The sequence below is a fragment of the Macrotis lagotis genome, chromosome 1 (assembly GCF_037893015.1).
Source record: "Macrotis lagotis isolate mMagLag1 chromosome 1, bilby.v1.9.chrom.fasta, whole genome shotgun sequence".
NCBI lineage: Eukaryota > Metazoa > Chordata > Mammalia > Peramelemorphia > Peramelidae > Macrotis > Macrotis lagotis.
This window is the reverse complement of record NC_133658.1, coordinates 411,371,220-411,390,804: the sequence shown is the minus strand read 5'-3', so window position 1 is coordinate 411,390,804 and position 19,585 is coordinate 411,371,220. Positions and strand designations below refer to the sequence as shown.

The following is a 19,585-nucleotide window of genomic DNA, read 5'->3' as shown; positions in this document are numbered from 1 at the left end:
TGCATTTAAGAATGAAACTGAGAATACAAGAAAGACAACAAAGAAGACATTATTGACAGAATTCTTGAATACTTTTCTCCATCAGGGATAGTGGAGTGAGAACATTTGAATTCTATTATCAAAGTCTTTCTTGTACTAGAGCATCAAAATGTAGAAATGACATTAAATAAAACAAAGAGAAGAATAACTGTACAAGATACAAGTTTTTTGATGGCATTTTGAGGCTGTTGAAGAATTGAATCTCCAAATATTTGAAAGAGAGGATATCAAAGGCTTATGAAAAGTATCTTTAAGTTATGTTCTACTTTTTTCAAAATCTTCACATATGCACTTATTGATGTTATCCATGATGAGAGGAACAGGCAATTGTCTCAAGTTATATCACAGATCACTATATCTTTCCACCTGATCAAGTATTTTTAAATGCTTACTATGTAATCAATAAACACCAAAGAATATCGAAGTTATCCAACTTCTTCATTTAACACTCTGTATCTTGAGTTAGTCACGACTAATTTGAGAAAAATGTATCTTTTCTAATATTTTGGGTACTCATTCATAGATATTATTATTGCTTAGTTTTTTAAAATTTAATTCAATTTTCAAATTATTTCCTACTCTTCTTCCCCTTCCCTGAGCCACTGAGAAAGGAAGAATAGTCAAATCAATTACAATTACGTTTAATCATTCAAAACAAATTCCCTCTTTAGTTATGTCTTAAAATAATTTGAGTCTTCCCTTAGGCACTCTTTGGAAATGACTAGCATTTTTCATCATGCTGTTCAGTCATGTCTAACTCTATTTGGGCTTTTTTGGGGGGTTAGTTCTTGGCAAAAAACTAGATTGTTTGCCATTTCCTTCTCCAGCTCAATTTACAAATGAGTAAACCAAGACAAACAGGTTTCAGTGACTTGCCCAGGGTCACATAGGTATTAAATGTTTGTGGTCATAGCTGAGCTTTTATCTTCATAACTCCAGGTCTGACCTTCTGTTGACTGCTCCACCCTTTGCTCTTTGATTAACAAAAAGACCAAACACATATCCAGAGTTATAATCTTTCAAAGTTGATAATCTTTAGAATAAAATTATTATGTTATAAATTTTTCTCTTGGTTCTCTTGTCTTCACTTTTGTCATTTCACAGAAGTCTTTGCTTGTTTTTTTTCTAAACCATTCCCTTCATCTTACAGCAAAATAGTACTTCTTCACATTCATATACCATAATTTGTAAAGCCATTTTCTAGTTGAAGGGCATCTCCCATTTCCAATTCCTCTAGATGACTAGAAGAGTTGCTGTAAATATTTTTATGAAATATATAGGTCTTTTCCTCTTTAATCTCTTTATGATACAAACCTTGTAGTGGTATTCCTAGGTAAAAGTGTATGCACAGTTTTGCAGCTCTTTCAAAATTGTTTCCCAAGAAAGGTTGGACCACTTCATAACTCCACCAACAGCACAGTAGTCAATCTGATATACCTGAGTTGGTACTTCAGAATTGATTTAATTTGCATTTCTCAAAGTAATGATGATTTAGAGCATTTTTATGTGACTACTGATAACTTTGATTTCTTCTTAAAAACTACCTGTTCATATCATTTGACCACTTATCAATTGGAAATGATTTTTTAAAAAAATAAATTTGACTCAGTGCCCCCCTCTCCATTTCCTGTTTTCCTTCTAATTTTAAATGCAGTCGTTTTGAAACAAATCATAATTTTCATAATACTTGCTGTGATTCCCCATCCTCTCTCTTGTTTAGTCATATAATGTCCCCTTATCCATAAATCTGACAAAGTCTTCCATGCTCCCCAATTTACTTTTGATATTGATCTTTATGTCTAAATCATATACCCATTTTGACCTCATCTTGGTTTATGGTTTGAATTATTACTTTGCTTAGTTTTTTGATGAGCTGTTTTCCAGATTTCCCAGCAATTTTTGTAAAATAGTGAATTCTTACTACCAAAGCTCAATCTTTGTTTATGTACCTAATCCAGTCCAGTCTATTTCTTCACAAGTACCAGGTTGTTTTGATGCTTACCACTTTCTCTATAGTATGAAACCTTACTGCTAGGTTGCCTTCCTTCATTTTTACCTCCAGTAATTCCCTTAATATATCAAGAAACCTTTCTGCTTCCATTTGCAAGTCCTCATCTCCCCCCCCATCTCCAATAACAATTTGTTTGCTTATCGCCAAAATATGCTTTGAAGTGTATCTTCATTTTCTCTGTATTATAGTGATCACCTAGGTAATATACAAACAGGGATAATGTTTCTGTATTATTCTTCTCTATTATTGTATGCAGTGCTCTTTAGGTGGCATGTACTTAAGAAAAGTTGGTAAAAAGAATTTGTTACTAATCGGTTTCTTTGATGGAAACATGAAGGACAAAATTTGATATTTTACTTGGATAAATGATAGCATGCATAATTTACTTTTTGGTTGTAAACTATCCTCCTTAGACATTATTAAAATCATGTTCTCTCTTTTCTTCTAAATTTTTGGTTTTTAACATCAAATTTCCAACACTACACTATCATGTGTGCCTTTCTTCTTCAGACATGAAATTTAGATTTGATTCTGATAATCTGATTAAAATTATATTAATCATTACTTCACTTTGGCCTGTTTGAATCCTATGATATCCTCTCATTCATTTTGTGCTCTTAGTTTTGACTGTGGTGCCATAACTTTTTGTCATTTATAAATTTAATCATCTAACAACAAGATATTTTTGTTATCATAAGATTTTTTAAGAGTAGTTTTATTGGTCAGAATAGACAAATTTCATAGAACATTTTTACAGAATATTTTTAGAAAAATGGAAAATCTTATTGCTTCAAAGAGAATTTTTATTTAAACATTTACAATTAGGTTAATAATCTATCTCTCTTTCTTTTTATAATTAATTCAGATCTTATTCCCATGATTGTCAAGGGATAATGGTCATTTTGTCAGATCAGGTACATTTCTTTTTGTGCTGAGCAACAGACTAGGCTGACAATAGCATCTTATGATTGGTCAGGATTATTATTTCCCTTATGTTTCTTAACTTTCCCTTAGGGTTCTTTATTTTTATCAAAGAAATATTGATGGTTAATATATTGGGGATATTGAAGGTATAGTGATTTTCTTCACTAATTGCTAATTCTGAATAGAGTGGACAACTTTGCTAATTTAGTAAATATGCTAAATCTGTGCCTCAGATAATCCAAATCTGCAATACTCATGACATTGTATCAGAAATAGTTTTTGCTAAGAACAGCAGCCCATAGAAACAGGGGCCACCAAAATTATTTCTTTCTTTAGAAGGAATAAAAGTGAGGGATTTTGAAATAAGGAAGTAAGTATTAACATTTCATGGGAGATGAAATGATAGTTCTATAATTCCTTTACATAACAAATTTCAATTGCATTTTTAATGTATCCATAAAGAAAATGCTAATTGAGTATAAGCCTGATGGAAAACAATGATCATTTCACATATTGAAAGAAAAAAAACTAGCTTCAAATACTGAAAATTATAGTGGTTTTTTTTTACAAGGCAATGGGGTTAAGTGGCTTGCCCAAGCCACACGGATAGGTAATTATTAAGTGTCTGAGGCCAGATTTGAATTCAGGTACTCCTGAATCCGGGGTCGGTGCTTTATCCATTGTGCCACCTAGCCGCCCCCAAATACTGAAAATTATAAAGCAAAGAGATTCATTCATTAGATCCATCCCTGTTAAAAATTCTTGTTGTATTCATAGAAACTTAACAAAGTATAGAGGACTTAATTGCTATCCTAATGATTACTGAGTATCAAAAAGCAAGGAGATCCTTACCAATGGAGAATTGTATTTTTCCCTAGTGTTAGAACAGACCTGTTACTAATTCAGCATATTTTCTAGGTCACCCATAAACCCCATATTCTAAGCACCTTAAAAACTTCATGGACCTCTAAGACAATTAAAGATTCTAATGGTTCTAAATAATATTTTGAGAATCATTGATTCTCAATGCCAATGTTTGGATGCCAATGTTTCTCAAAGGTTCTAATTAAAGGTTTTAAAGGTTCTAATATAGAACCATTAACCCACATTCAGTCTTCTGAAAGTATTTGCTGAGTGTCTACTATTTTAAAAAGTCTGTTAAAGACAGAAAAACATACAGAATGACTGACATGCTAGGTGACATCAAGGAAGAATTAGACTAATAATTTAGATAAGATCACAAATAATTATACAAAGGGACTATGAAATAAATGATTGAAAAGAAGTATAATGGGGTATAAGATTGCAATAGTGGTAGCATTTGAACTAGACCTTGAAGAATTAATAGTATTTATAAGCAGAAATGAAGGAGAAAGGGAATTCTTTATAGAATGAAGTTTTCTATTAAATATTATGAGAGAGGTCAAGGAGGATTGCTACTAAAAAGTAATAAGGTTAATTTCTTAGGTAATTAAATCAAAATGTATTAGGAAAAAAATTAAGTGATATTGCAAATTGTGAAAATAACAATTAGAATATAGTTTAAAAAAACTATGCAAATTGCAACCTATATAATTGGAGGTAGGAAACTTCTAGTAAGAGAAAGCCTTCTGTTAGGCAGAACAGCATTCATTCTTCAGCTATGTGTCTATAAAGAGTTCTTGGGGAGAACAGAGTGTTTAAGTTACAGCCCTCACAAATAACCAGACAGTATTAACAGAAGCATGACATGAATTCATGTTTTTCTGATTCCAAGGCTGGCTCCTGGGATTGGTTCCTCATTGGTTTTTATTTTTCCCCACAAACTTTTTTTTCTTCCTCCCTTACTTCTTACTTTTGAGGACACAATCATTCTCCCAGTTTCTCAGCTTGCAACCTAGATGTCATTCTTGAATCCACATTCTTTCACCAAATATATTCAATTTGTTTTCCCCAATATTTCTTGCATGTACCAACTTTTCTTCTCTGATATCCTCATGATCTCATACCTGGACAACTGCAAGTTTTGATGGGGCTACCTGCTTCTACTCATCCTCCAAATTGGTTGGCAAAGTGACCACTCTCCATTAACTCCATCATCTCCAGAATTGAGTATAAAATTCTTTGTTTTTAGCATACAAAACTGCCCCTCTGCCTTTTCAATTAATCTTTATAGTCTTACATCTTTCCAAAACCCTTCAACCTCCCTCCCAACCAAGTCTTCTGCAATGCAGTGACACTGGCTTCCTTCCTGTTCCTCAAATAAAACACTTGGCCTTGTATATTTGCTCTGGTTTTCTTACAAGGATGGAATGCTCTCCCTACACATGTCCATTTCTTGCATTCTCTAGTTTCTTTCAGGTCCTACTTAAAATTTCATCTTCTATCAGAAATCTTTCCAAATCTTTCTTAATTCTAGTGTCTTCTTTTGCTGATTTCTTTCAATTTATCTTGGCTATAAACTGATCCTAAATAGTTGTTTACATGTTGTCCCCCCCCCCAATTAACTGTGTGCTCCTTGAGAACAGGGGCTGGGTTTTTCTCTTTCTTTGCATCCTAAGTGCTTAGTATAGTGACTGGCACAAGTAGCACTTAATATTTATTGACCAAATATTTTAAAAATGCATCATATATACTTTAAAATTCAAGGTTAAATTATTCAAATTGTTAAGGTTTACAAAGCGATTTCCTTGCTCAACTAGCATTATTGTTCCCAGGGTACTGTGAGGAAACTGACTCAGAGGATACACAGTAAGTGACCTTCTGGAATCAGACCCAAGTCTTCTTACTCATCTGATTCTCCCATTCAGTACTCTTCCAGAGTTCTTGTTTAATGTTTTAAAATGTGAAAAATTTTCATTCCTAGAAACTTATTAAACTTATTTTTTTTCCTGATTACATTGACTACTTTCTGCAAATTTAAAAACCAATTTAAAGATTTAGAAAATCAAAGCATCATTTCATTCATAATAAAGGAACAGAAACAATCACAATGCTATTAGCCTCTTTTCTCCATCAGAGACAACTTCAGTTCTGTGCTGACAAGCGTTCTCATAACTCGAAAAAAAAATAAAACAAAATTGAATGCTAGGCAATAATAGAGACTGTTTTACAACAGAAACAATTTAACTTACGCTTTGCTGCCACATGATGTCGCTGTTCACCAGGCAATATCTCTAAATCTCTTTTGGGTCTCGGAAAGGGCTCTATTTTGTCGTTAAAGGATACAAAGCAATGACGGATGTTGCAGAATAAGACTGGAGGAAGTAGACACTCATATCTACCTTTATTCAAATATTGAAGCTACCCTTTGGAATAAAGAGTCTTGGCGATGTTGTTTTCCTGGGGAGGCGTCTTCCTGGCCCAGCAGATGCTGCTCTTGTTTTTGCTCCACACATCGTGGGAAATGGGGAACGCCCAGGTCCATTACTCGGTGCCGGAAGAAGCGAAACACGGTACGTTTGTGGGAAGAATCGCTCAAGACTTGGGTCTGGAGGTCCAGGAACTGGTGTCGAGGCTGTTCCGAGTGGTGTCCAAGGACCGCAGGGACTACCTGGAGGTAAATGTGCAAAATGGAATTTTATTTGTGAATTCCCGGATCGACCGGGAAGAGTTGTGCGGTCGCAGTCCTGTTTGTAGCATCCACCTGGAGGTGATAGTGGAGAAACCACTGGAGGTTTTCCACGTGGAGGTGGAGATCAAGGACATTAACGACAACACACCCTTGTTCCCAGTGAAGGAACAAAAGCTGTTTTTCCCCGAATCCAGGTTGCCAGACTCAAGGTTTCCTCTAGATGGAGCCTCTGATTCAGATATTGGCCCTAATTCCTTCCTTACTTACAGGCTCAGCAACAATGATTATTTTATTCTAGAAGTAAGATCAAAGAATGACCAGAGTAAATTGGTTGAGCTAGTGTTGAAGAAAACACTAGACAGAGAGGAAGCTCCTGAGCATCACTTGATACTGACAGCCACAGATGGGGGCAAACCTGAACTCACTGGCACAGTGCAGCTGCTCATCACAGTCCTGGATGTGAACGATAACGCCCCCACTTTTGAGCAATCGGAGTACGAAGTGAAGATGTTAGAAAATGCAGCACATGGAACCTTACTGATCAGATTGAATGCCTCTGATGCGGACGAGGGCATCAATCGGGAGATTTTATATTCTTTCAATAATCGTGCTCCACCTGTGATTAATGAAAAGTTTCATATAAATCCAGATACAGGGGAAATTTCAATTAAAGGACATCTAGATTTTGAAGATATTAATTCTTATGAAATTCGAGTTGATGCAGCAGACAACGGAACTCCCCAAATGATTGGTCACTGCACAGTCCTGGTGGAAGTCTTGGATGCCAATGATAACATCCCCAATATAGCAGTGACATCATTGTCGCTGCCAATCAGAGAGGATGCCCCTCCTGGTACAGTCATCGCCTCAATCCGAGTGTCTGATCGAGACTCTGGCGCCAACGGCCAGGTGACTTGCTCACTTTCCCCCCCTGGACCCTTCACGCTGGTGTCCACCTTCAGAAATTACTATTCGCTGGTGCTGGAGGGCTCTGTGGACCGCGAGAGCGTGCCGGCCTATGAGCTGGTGGTGACCGCGAGGGACGGCGGCAAGCCGGCGCTCTGGGCCACTGCCAGCGTGTCTGTGGCCATCGGAGACGTGAATGATAACGCGCCGGCCTTCGAGCAGCCCGTGTACACGGTGTTTGTGAGGGAGAACAACCCGCCCGGCAGTCACATCTTCACGGTGTCGGCGTCCGACCCGGATGCGCAGGAGAACGCGCTGGTGTCGTACTCCCTGGTGGAGAGGCGGGTGGGGGAGCGCCCGCTGTCGAGCTACGTGTCCGTGCACTCGGAGAGCGGGAAAGTGTACGCTCTGCAGCCCCTGGACCACGAGGAGCTGGAGCTGCTGCAGTTCCAGGTGAGCGCCCGCGATGCCGGCTTCCCTCCTCTGGGCAGCAACGTGAGCCTGCAGGTGTTTGTTCTGGATGAAAACGACAACCCTCCTGTGGTTCTGCCCCCTCACTCCGGGTCCGGGGCAGGTGGCGTTCCAGTAACTGAGTTGGTGTCCCAGTCGGTGTCAGCGGGCCACGTGGTGGCCAAGATCCGGGCGGTTGACTCGGATTCTGGGTACAACGCGTGGCTGTCTTATGAGTTGCTGCCTGAGACGGGCGTGGGTCGCGGCCCTTTCCGCGTGGGGCTGTACACTGGTGAGATCAGCCTAACACGGGCTCTGGAGGAATCTGACGGGCCGAGGCTGATGCTGCTGGTGCTGGTGAAAGATCATGGAGAACCCGCCCTGTCCACCACAGCCACTGTGTGTGTCTCGGTGGTGGAGAATGGACAGACTTCAAAGAGTTTCTCAGGGGCGTCGGCGATCTCGGCAAAGGCTGGCGTGGGGAAAGAGACAGCGCTGGTGGATGTGAATGTGTATTTGATCATCGCCATCTGCTCAGTGTCCAGCCTGTTGGTGCTGAGTCTACTGTTGTACGTGGCACTTCGGTGCTCGGCTCCTCCACAGGCCTCCTATGGGCCTGGCAAGCCCACACTGGTGTGCTCAAGTGACGTGGGGAGTTGGTCTTACTCTCAGCGGCGGCGGCAGGCTTGCTCTGGAGAAGGGTCTGCCAAGAACGACCTCATGGCCTTCAGCCCTAACCTTCCTCCGTGTCCTGTTTCTGGGGAAAGAGGCCAGAAGCAGGAGACTGGTTTGGATAGCTCAGGGAAGGTGGGTGACTGCTGTCAATCATTTTTATTTTTGTTTACTGGTCAAATTGCTATTTTGCTTTCAAAATCTTCGATAAATCTTATGAGTCAATCTTCCTTTCAAATTTTTATTTTTCCCTCTTCTAATTATGCCTTCCATTTTTAAATTATCTGATTAGTTTTCAAAATGCTCTTTTCCCTTTTCACATATCTATAGAATTCTTCCTCTGGCTACTTTCCAGTATACTTATTTTAAGAACTATAAAATTATTTTATTCCATATAGATATAGATATAGATATAGATAGATAGATAGATATGCAATCATTAGTAGGGATGTTATCTTTTACTTGTTTACTTTCTCTTTTTGATTTTTCTTGAATGCATTCCATTATTTTGACAGGAAAAATTAAGTTTGTATAATATCTAGTTGTTTTGAATTATTCACACTACTGTGAAGAATGTTTTATAAAACATAAAATTGATGGCCTATGTTAGAGGTAGCTAACATTGATATTTCATTTTAAACTTTGGAAATGTTTTATGTTATTTCATTTGAATCCATAATAATTCTGTGACATATGCACTATTAATTCCATTTTACAGATGTGAAAACTAAGGTTTGCTGTCAGGAATGCCACAAAAATATATATATATATATATATATATATAATGGATGTGAGATAAAAGAAAATATAGATGGACAATGACCCGGTTCTAGAAGTGAAAAGAATAATAATGTATTTCATCTGGAGAGCTATGAATCACTTATACTAATACTAAACTTTCTAAAACACCAAAGACCTATCCTTTGAACACAAATATTTTACTGGTGTTGATTAATAAATATGATTCCAAGGATGCTACTATTTCTCAAGAAGTAAAGATATAATCATATAGAGTATAATGGAAAGATGAATTATGGGCGTTAGCAGTCTAAAATATAACTGGTGATGATCTTTGAAAAAGACTAAAGGAAGGCATCAATGAACTGTATGGCAGAAAGAGAAAATGTGCAATATGACAAGAAAAATGGATAATTGATGGATAGAGTGCTCCACTGATATGCTTTAGTTGTTAGGAGAAATCAAAGAAATCTTTAGTATCTTGGGTGATTCCTGTTCACACAAAAGATGGGAAGGCATTGATAGTTTTTTTGGGGGGGGGTTGTTATTGGTGACACCACTGATCCATTTCAGTTTTTGAGTTTGAACTTTCTTGGTGGCTTTAATTCCCATGCTTCCAATGGGACAAAAATGTTTCCAATGATTAAATTCCATCATTATATTATTATTATTATTATTTACTCTCTGCCTAATGCATCTGAATTCCTTCTGAGACTTTAAAATGGCAAGATGGTGACCTTCAATTTTGTGAAAGCCACAACAGTAGAGTCATGTTGTGTTTTCTGGCATATGAAACATTCCATTTTCACTGTTATTAAAGTTCACAAAGGGTAAGCCCCAGAATGTTGATCTTCAAGTGATAGAATATTTGGTCACATGAAGTTAATGAAAATTTGTTAGTTGAAATGTTTCAATTTACATTCAGTTATGCTTGCCTGATAAAATAATGAAAATTTTGAAGTATTAAGTGCTTCATAACATGATATTCTTTAAGAATCTAGATATTAAGAGATCTCCTAGAAATCCCATACCCTGGATATAACTTGCTCTTGGTTGTGAAGAAATTCAAAAATCCTTGTCCAATTCTGTCACAATTATTAAGAGATTTTAGGATAACCATTATAAATAACTGGAGAATATACCACAACTCCTTTTCTGATACCATTCCTTATTTCCTAAAGACTTTCCTTGATGCAAATCAGTCACATAATGAGACCCAAATAGCCCCCCAAATGCCTCAGATCAACTAAGCACTTCTTTTCTTTGGTTTATGATAATCACATATTATCATAGATCAGATCAACACAGGCTTAATTTTTAAGAGGATGGTGGAAGTTGATGACCATAAAACAATGAAATGATGGAGAATTAAGAACTTTACAGAAAGCTTGGTGATAGACCCAATTAAACCAGATAGCCAGATACCATTTAAGAATGATACTTATAGGGGCAGCTAGGTGGCATAGTGGATAGAGCACCGGCCCTGAAGTCAGGAGTACCTGAGTTCAAATCCGGCCTCAGACACTTAATAATAATTACCTAGTTGTGTGGCCTTGGGCAAGCCACTTAACCCTATTTGCCTTGCAAAAGCTAAAAAAAAAGAATGATACTCATAATGCAAGAAAGACATAAAAATAAATCATTATTGACAGAATTCTATAGCATTCTTTTCTCCATCAGGGATAGTGCAATGAGCAATTTGTATTCTAATGGTAAACTTCCTGATGTATTATAACATCAAGATGTAGAAATGGCATTAAAGAAGACAAAGGGAAGAATAAGTTTACTAGGGCAAAGTTTTTTTTTTTAGATTTTTTCAAGGCAATGAGGTTAAGTGGCTTGCCCAAGGCCACACGACTAGGTAATTATTAAGTGTCTGACGCCTGATTTGAACTCAGGCACTCCTGACTCCAGGGCCAGTGTTCTATCCACTGCTCAATCTAGCCGCCCCTAGATAAAAATTTTTTGATGAAAAGTTTGAGACTATTTAAAAATTGAATCTTTAGATATTTGAAAGAATACTTTCTACTTTTTGCAAAAATCTTCATATATGCATTTCTTGAAGTTATCCTGGATGAGTGCAAAAAGCAAATTTCTCAAATTATATTATAGATAACTACATCTTTCCCCACCCTCATCAATCAAGTATTTTGTTTTTGTTTTTGCAAGGCAACAGGGTTAAGTGACTTGCCCAAGGTCACACAGCTAGGTCGGATCTGAACTCAGGACCTCCTGACTCCAGGACCGGTGCTCTATCCATTGTGCCCCCTAGCTGCCCTAAGAATATCTTTTTAAAAAATAAATTTGAGGGGCGGCTAGGTGGCGCGATGGATAAAGCACCAGCCCTGGAGTCAGGAGTACCTGGGTTCAAATCCGGTCTCAGACACTTAATAATTACCTAGCTGTGTGGCCTTGGGCAAGCCGCTTAACCCCATTTGCCTTGCAAATACCTAAAATAAAAAATAAAAATAAATTTGACTCAGTTCCCTATATCTTCGAGAAATTAGGTCTTTATTTGAGAAAATAGCTGTAAAATTCCTTCCTCCCCTCCAATTTCCTGCTTTCCTTCTAATTTTAACTGCGTTAGTTTTTTTGGTGCAAAAAACTCCTTAATTTTTTTATAATTACAATTATATTTCCTGTAATGCTTCCATTCTCTCTTGTTTAGTCATACATTGTTCCCTTATCCATAAATCTCACAAATCAAATCTTCCATGCTCCCCCAATTTGCTTTTGATATTGATCTTTATGTCTAAATCATATATATTCATTTTGAACTTATCTTGACATTTGGTTTTAGAATTTGCTTTATGATTTTTTTTGTCAAACTGCTTAACAATTTTCCCAATAATTTTTGTGAAATAGTGAATTCTTGCCATCAAAGCTTGAATCTTTGTGTTTATTACCTAATCATTCCAATCTGTTTCTTTGAGAGTACCAGATTATTTTGATAATTACCATTTTCTCTATATTTTGAAACTGGTACTGTTAGGTTGCCTTAATTTTTTGCTCCAATGATTCCCTCGACATAAAAAGAAACCATTCCTATTTTTTTTTTTTTTTTGTTTTTGCAAGGCAATGGGGTTAAGCGGCTTGCCCAAGGCCACACAGCTAGGTAATTATTAAGTGTCTGAGGCCGGATTTGGACCCAGGTACTCCTGACTCCAAGGCCAGTGCTCTATCCACTGTGCCACCTAGCCGCCCCATGTGCCACCTAGCTTCCCCCTTTCCTATTTCTTATGCAAATCCTCATCTTTACTTTCTAACCTCTAATATCAATTTATTTTCCTATCTCCAAAATATGCTTTATAATACACCACCATTTTCTGTTAATTATAGTGATCACCTAAAGGAAAATATTGGATCTAAATTTTATATCTCTACCATTGCATACAGTTCTCTTTAGATGGCAGTTGCTTAGAAAAGTTGGTAAAGTGGATTTGTTAGTATAGTGACTAGATGTGAAGGATAAAAACAAAATCAATATTTTACCTTGATAGTCTGTTGTTTGCAGAATCCCTTTCTTGACTGTCACCTATCCTTGCACAATTTTGAAAATCATGTCCTGTCATTTCTTCTGAACTTGAGATTTTCAATATCACATTTCCAACACTACACTTTCTTTTTTAGACCTGAAACTTTGGATTTGACTATGACAATCTCTTCATTCTTTATAAAATATTAATTCACTTCAGCCTGTTTGAATCTTGTGATCTTTCTTCTCATTCATTTTGTGCTTAGTTTTTGACTTTGTTGGCATCATTTTTTATAATTTGTAAAATTAAACATCTAACAACAAAAATGATCTTTGTTTATCATTGAGATTTTTGAAGAGTAATTTTATTGGTCAGAATAGATAAATTTTACAGAAGATTTTTAGTAATAATATTTTTAGGAAAAAAATAGAAAATTTTATTGCTTTAAAGAGAACTGCTTTTGTTTGGGTCTCTCTCCATTTCCTTTATAATTAATTCAGATATTATCTCCATGATTGTCAAGTGATATTGGTCATTTTTGTCAGATCAGGTGTATTTCTTTTGTACTGAGCATAGACTAGGTATCAATAGCATCTTTTTGATTGGTCAAGATTATTATTTACCTGTCTCATGTTTCTTAACTTTCCCTTTAAGGTTCTTTGTTTTAAAGGAAGAAATATTGAGGATTAATAAAATTGGGGATATTGAAGGTATTGAGATTTTCCTCACTAATTGCCAATTCTGGACAGACTGGACAGCTCTGTTAATTTTATAAGTATGCTAAATTTGTGCCTTGGATACTCAGAATCAGCAATGTGTTTCTACCTATTACATTAGTTAGAAATAGTATTTGTTAAGATTGGCAGCCCATATAAACAGGGGCCACTAAACCTATTTCATCAATAATTATATTTTTCTTCTTTCTTTAGTAGGAATAAAAGTGAGGCATTTTGAAATAAGGAAGAAAGCACTAAAATTTCATGGGAGATGACATGAAAATCCTATAAACATTTTCCACAAAAGAAATTTCAATTGTATTTTTAATGTATCCAAAAAGAAAATAATTTAGTTATAAGCTTCTTGGTAAACAATGACCATTTCACTTATTGAAAGGAAAAAAAAACTATCTTCAAAGAATACTGAAAATGATAAAGAGATACATCCATTAGACCAATCCAACATTTGATCCATCTCATTAAAAATTCTTATCAGATTCCTAGGAAATTTAACTAAGAACACACAGAACTTACTTGCTGTCCTGATATGGTTATTTAGTATCAAAAAGCAAAGGGATCCTCACCAATAGAGGACTAGATTTTTCCTCTAGTGTTAGAGCAGACCTATTACTTACTAACTCAGCATGTTTTCTAGGTAACCCATATGCAACATTTTCTAGGCACCTTAAAACTTCATTTTCCTTTAAGACAATAAAGGAGAATTAGAACTATTATACATTGTCTTCTGAAAGTATTTGCTGAGTTATATGCTAAACACAAAATACTAAAATTGACTGATAGACTAGGTGACATGAAGAATTAGACTAATAATTCAGATAAGGTCACAAATAGTTATACAAAGGGACTATGAAATAAATGATTAAAAAGAAGTATAATATGGTATAAGAATTCAATAAAGATAATATTTGAACTAGACCTTGAAGAATGAACATTATTTATGTAAGCAGAAATGGAGAAAGAAAATTCTTTGTAGAATGAAGCTTTTCTATTAAATATTACAAAGAGGTCAAGGAGAATTTCTACTAAAAAGTAATCAAGTTAATTTCTTAGATAATTAAATCAAAATGTATTAAGAGTAACTTAAAAAACATATAAATTACAACCTGCATAATTGGAGGTAGGAAACTTCCAGGGAGAGGAAGCCTTCTATTATGTAGATCAAAATTTAGTCATCAGCTAAGTAAAGAGTTACCAGGGGAGTTTAAGTTACAGCCCCAGGGACAACCAGCCATTATGTACCAGATGCATCACTTGAATCCATGTTTTTGTTACTTCAGGGTTGGCTCCTGTGATAGCTTCCTCATTGGTATTTATCTTTCCCCACAAACCCATTTCTCTTCCTCTCTTACGTATTACTTGTAAGGGCCTGATTATTCTCCCATTTCCTTAGGCTTGAAACCTAGATGTCATCCTTGAATCCACACTCTTTCACCACAATAGCCAAATTCTTGCTGAAGGCTGTTGATTTTGTTTTCCTAGCATGTCTTCAATTTACCAACTTTTCTTTTCTGATAGTCTTATGTCCTGGTGCAAATCCTTATCATCTCATGCTTGGACAACTGCCATAGCCTGATGGAGCTGTCTACCACAAGTTTTTCTACTCTTCTTCCAATCAGCTGGCAAAGTGACCTTCCTTACTAAAAGTGATCACTCTTAATAAGCTCCAGGGGTTCCCTATCACCTCCAGAACTGAGTAATAAAACATCCTGGTTTAGCATACAAATCCCTGATAAGTTGCCCTTCTTCCTTTCTATCCATTTTACTCCTTACACAACCCTTCAGCCTCTCTCCTAGTTAAGTCCTCTGTAAAGCAGTGACACTGGCCTCCTAGCCATTTCTCAAACAAAACACTTGACTGGACATTTCCTCTGGTTTTCCTACAAGTGTGGAATGCTCTCCCTACTCATCTCCACCTCTTGTATTCTCTAGCTTCTTGAAGGTCCCACCTGAAATTTCATCTCCTACCAAATCATCCTTAAAATCTAGAGCCTTCTTTTAATTATTTCCAATTCAACTTGGGTATAAACTGTTCCTAAGTAGTTGTTGGCATGTTCCCTCCCCAATAGACTGTGTTCTTTGTATCCTAATTGGTTAGTATAGGGTCTGGCACAAAGTGGCTCTTAATATATATTGATTATTTAAAATGCATCATAAATATTTGGAAATGTAAGATTATATTTTTCACATTCTTACAGTATTTTGAGGTTTACAAAGTGATTTTCATGCCCAGCTAGCATTATCGCCCACATGTTACCTGTGAAGAAACTGACTCTTGAAAGGGTCAGTGATTTGTCCAAGGTCAAAGTGAGTGTCCTTCAAGAATCTGACTCTTCTGATTCTCTCATCCAGTAATCTTCCAGAGCTTCTGTATGATATTTAAAAGCGTGTAAATCTTCCTCCCTAAAACAGGAAGTACTAAATTCATTTTCTTTCCTCATTACATTGACTTCTTTCTGAATATTTCAAAGCAGTTTAAAGACAGAAGAACCAAAGCATCATTTCTTCCAGAATAATGCAGCAGAATCAGTCACAATACTAATATCCTTTTTTTCCTCGTTGGAGACAACCGCAGCTCTGTGATTCAAGCGTTTGCAAAACTCCGAAAGAAAAAGAATGAAGCAAAACTGAAGCTGGACAACATACGAATTACTATATTACATCACACAAAAAAATTAATTTACTTTTTGCCACATGATGTCGCTGTTCACCCACATAACATCTCTAAACAATATTTTCGGTCTCGGGAAGACACTGTTTTGTCCTTAATGATTCAAAGACAGGATGGATGTTGAAGAATAAGACTGGAGGAAGCAAACACCCATATTTATTCCAATATTGGAGCTTCCCTTTGGAATGAAGCTAAAGCAAAGTGTCTTGGCGATGGTGTTTTCCTCGGGAGGTGTCTTTCGGGCCCAGCAGATGCTGCTCTTATTTCTGTTCCACTCATCCTGGGAAGTGGGGAGCGGCCAGGTCCATTACTCGGTGCCAGAAGAAGCGAAACACGGTACGTTCGTGGGACGAATCGCGCAGGATCTGGGTCTGGAGGTCGGGGAGTTGGTGTCGAGGCTATTCCGGGTAGTGTCTAGGGATCACAGGGACTACTTGGAGGTAAATGTACAGAATGGTATTTTGTTTGTGAATTCCCGGATCGATCGGGAAGAGTTGTGCGGTCGCAGCTCTGTTTGCAGCATCCACCTGGAGGTGATAGTGGAGAAACCGCTAGAGGTTTTCCATGTGGAGGTAGAGATCAAGGACATTAATGACAACACACCCGTGTTCCCAGAGAAGGAACAAAGGCTGTTTCTTTACGAATCCAGGTTGCTGGACTCAACGTTTCCTCTAGATGGAGCCTCTGACCCAGATATTGGCTCCAATGCCTTACTTACTTACAGGCTCAGCATCAATGATTATTTTATTCTAGAAGTAAGATCAAAGAATGACCAGAGTAAATTGATTGAGCTAGTATTGAAAAAAACACTAGATAGAGAGGAAGCTCCTGAGCATCACTTAATACTGACAGCCACAGATGGGGGCAAACCTGAACTCACTGGCACAGTGCAGCTGCTCGTCATAGTTCTGGATGTGAATGATAACGCCCCCACTTTTGAACGATCAGAATACGAAGTAAAGATGTTAGAAAATGCAGCCCATGGAACCTTAGTGATCAGACTGAATGCCTCCGATGCGGACGAGGGCATCAATCGAGAAATTTTATATTCTTTCAATAATCGTGCTCCACCTGTGATTAAGGAAAAGTTTAATATAAATCCAGATTCAGGAGAAATTTCAATTCAAGGACATCTGGATTTTGAAGATGTTAATTCTTATGAAATTAGGGTTGATGCGACAGACAAAGGGACTCCCCCAATGATTGGTCATTGCACCGTGTTGGTGGAAGTCTTGGATGCCAATGACAACACCCCCAATATCACAGTGACGTCGTTGTCGCTGCCAATCAGAGAGGATGCCCCTCCTGGTACAGTCATCTCCTCAATCCGAGTGTCTGATCGAGACTCTGGCGCCAACGGCCAGGTGACTTGCTCACTTTCCCCCCCTGGACCCTTCACGCTGGTGTCCACCTTCAGAAATTACTATTCGCTGGTGCTGGAGGGCTCTGTGGACCGCGAGAGCGTGCCGGCCTATGAGCTGGTGGTGACCGCGAGGGACGGCGGCAAGCCGGCGCTCTGGGCCACTGCCAGCGTGTCTGTGGCCATCGGAGACGTGAATGATAACGCGCCGGCCTTCGAGCAGCCCGTGTACACGGTGTTTGTGAGGGAGAACAACCCGCCCGGCAGTCACATCTTCACGGTGTCGGCGTCCGACCCGGATGCGCAGGAGAACGCGCTGGTGTCGTACTCCCTGGTGGAGAGGCGGGTGGGGGAGCGCCCGCTGTCGAGCTACGTGTCCGTGCACTCGGAGAGCGGGAAAGTGTACGCTCTGCAGCCCCTGGACCACGAGGAGCTGGAGCTGCTGCAGTTCCAGGTGAGCGCCCGCGATGCCGGCTTCCCTCCTCTGGGCAGCAACGTGAGCCTGCAGGTGTTCGTGCTTGACGAGAACGACAACCCTCCTGTGGTTCTGCCCCCTCACTCCGGGTCCGGGGCAGGTGGCGTTCCAGTAACTGAGTTGGTGTCCCAGTCGGTGTCAGCGGGCCACGTGGTGGCCAAGATCCGGGCAGTTGACTCGGATTCTGGGTACAACGCGTGGCTGTCTTATGAGTTGCTGCCTGAGACGGGCGTGGGTCGCGGCCCTTTCCGCGTGGGGCTGTACACTGGTGAGATCAGCCTAACACGGGCTCTGGAGGAATCTGACGGGCCGAGGCTGATGCTGCTGGTGCTGGTGAAAGATCATGGAGAACCCGCCCTGTCCACCACAGCCACTGTGTGTGTCTCGGTGGTGGAGAATGGACAGACTTCAAAGAGTTTCTCAGGGGCGTCGGGGATCTCGGCAAAGGCTGGCGTGGGAAAAGAGACAGCGCTGGTGGATGTGAATGTGTATTTGATCATCGCCATCTGCTCAGTGTCCAGCCTGTTGGTGCTGAGTCTATTGTTGTACGTGGCACTTCGGTGCTCGGCTCCTCCACAGGCCTCCTATGGGCCTGGCAAGCCCACACTGGTGTGCTCAAGTGACGTGGGGAGTTGGTCTTACTCTCAGCGGCGTCGGCAGGTTTGCTCTGGAGAAGGGTCTGCCAAGAACGACCTCATGGCCTTCAGCCCTAACCTTCCTCCGTGTCCTGTTTCTGGGGAAAGAGATCAGAAACAAGAGGCTGGCCTGGATAGCTATGGGAAGGTGGGTGACTACTGATTATGCATTCTTATTTTTGTTTATGTGCCAATTGCTGTTTCAAAACCTTCGACAATTCTTATGATTCAATCTTCTTCCTTTAAATTTTTTTCTTCTCTTCAAATTATGATTTCCATTCCTTAAATAACCTTATGAGATTCCAAAACACTTTTTCCCCCTCTTCCATCTACTCTTTCTCCATTTTCTCCCCTTTCTCTTAAGTATGATCCTTCTTAGGTGAAAGTTTTTATTTAACAGAACAACAGCATGAATATGCTTACACATTTCTATAGAATCCTTTCTCTGGTTAGTTTCCATTACACCTTAGTATTTTAAAAAATGTTATCTTCTGCAAACTCTCATTTTATTTATTCTTGAATGCATTCCAATAGGCAAGATCAGCGTTTTGATGTTAATTTTGTTGCTTTGAGTTATTGATTTTACATAGCCCCTGTAAGAAATGCTCTATAAAGCATAAAATTTATGGTCTATGCTATAGCCAGGTAATATTTATACATTATTAAAGTTTGCAAATATTTTTCCCATGTTATTGTATTTGATTCCCAAAATAATTCTGTGTGGTAAAGTGATGTTTTCTATAAGGAATGCATTGGTGAATCCAATTGATTGTTGTGAACTTTAAATTTAGTAATACACACTGACATGCATACATCTTAGAACATAGGGAAAATGTTATCAGGAGAAAGAAAAAGAACAAAGAGTTGTAGATTATTCAGCAACTTTGAATACATTCTTCCAAAAATAAATGATAGGTACAGATCACAGTGAGTACCAAATG

At 38.4% G+C, this 19,585-nt stretch overlaps 1 protein-coding gene across 3 annotated transcripts in view; it reads left to right on the top strand.

Annotated features, from left to right (window-relative positions):
• LOC141506235 (protocadherin alpha-8-like) overlaps window positions 1–19,585 on the top strand; it is a 300,051-nt gene that overhangs the window by 27,339 nt on the left and 253,127 nt on the right. Inside the window, exon 1 of one of the 3 annotated variants that reach the window (XM_074212800.1) lies at window positions 2,901–8,690. The exons of 1 other annotated variant lie outside the window; for it this stretch is intronic. In XM_074212800.1, the coding sequence (XP_074068901.1) occupies window positions 6,285–8,690 (2,406 nt within the window). In that variant the 5' untranslated portion in view covers window positions 2,901–6,284. Of the gene's footprint in view, window positions 1–2,900; window positions 8,691–13,232; window positions 18,793–19,585 lie in introns of those variants that run through there. One more of the 3 variants, XM_074212797.1, reaches the window with a different exon arrangement.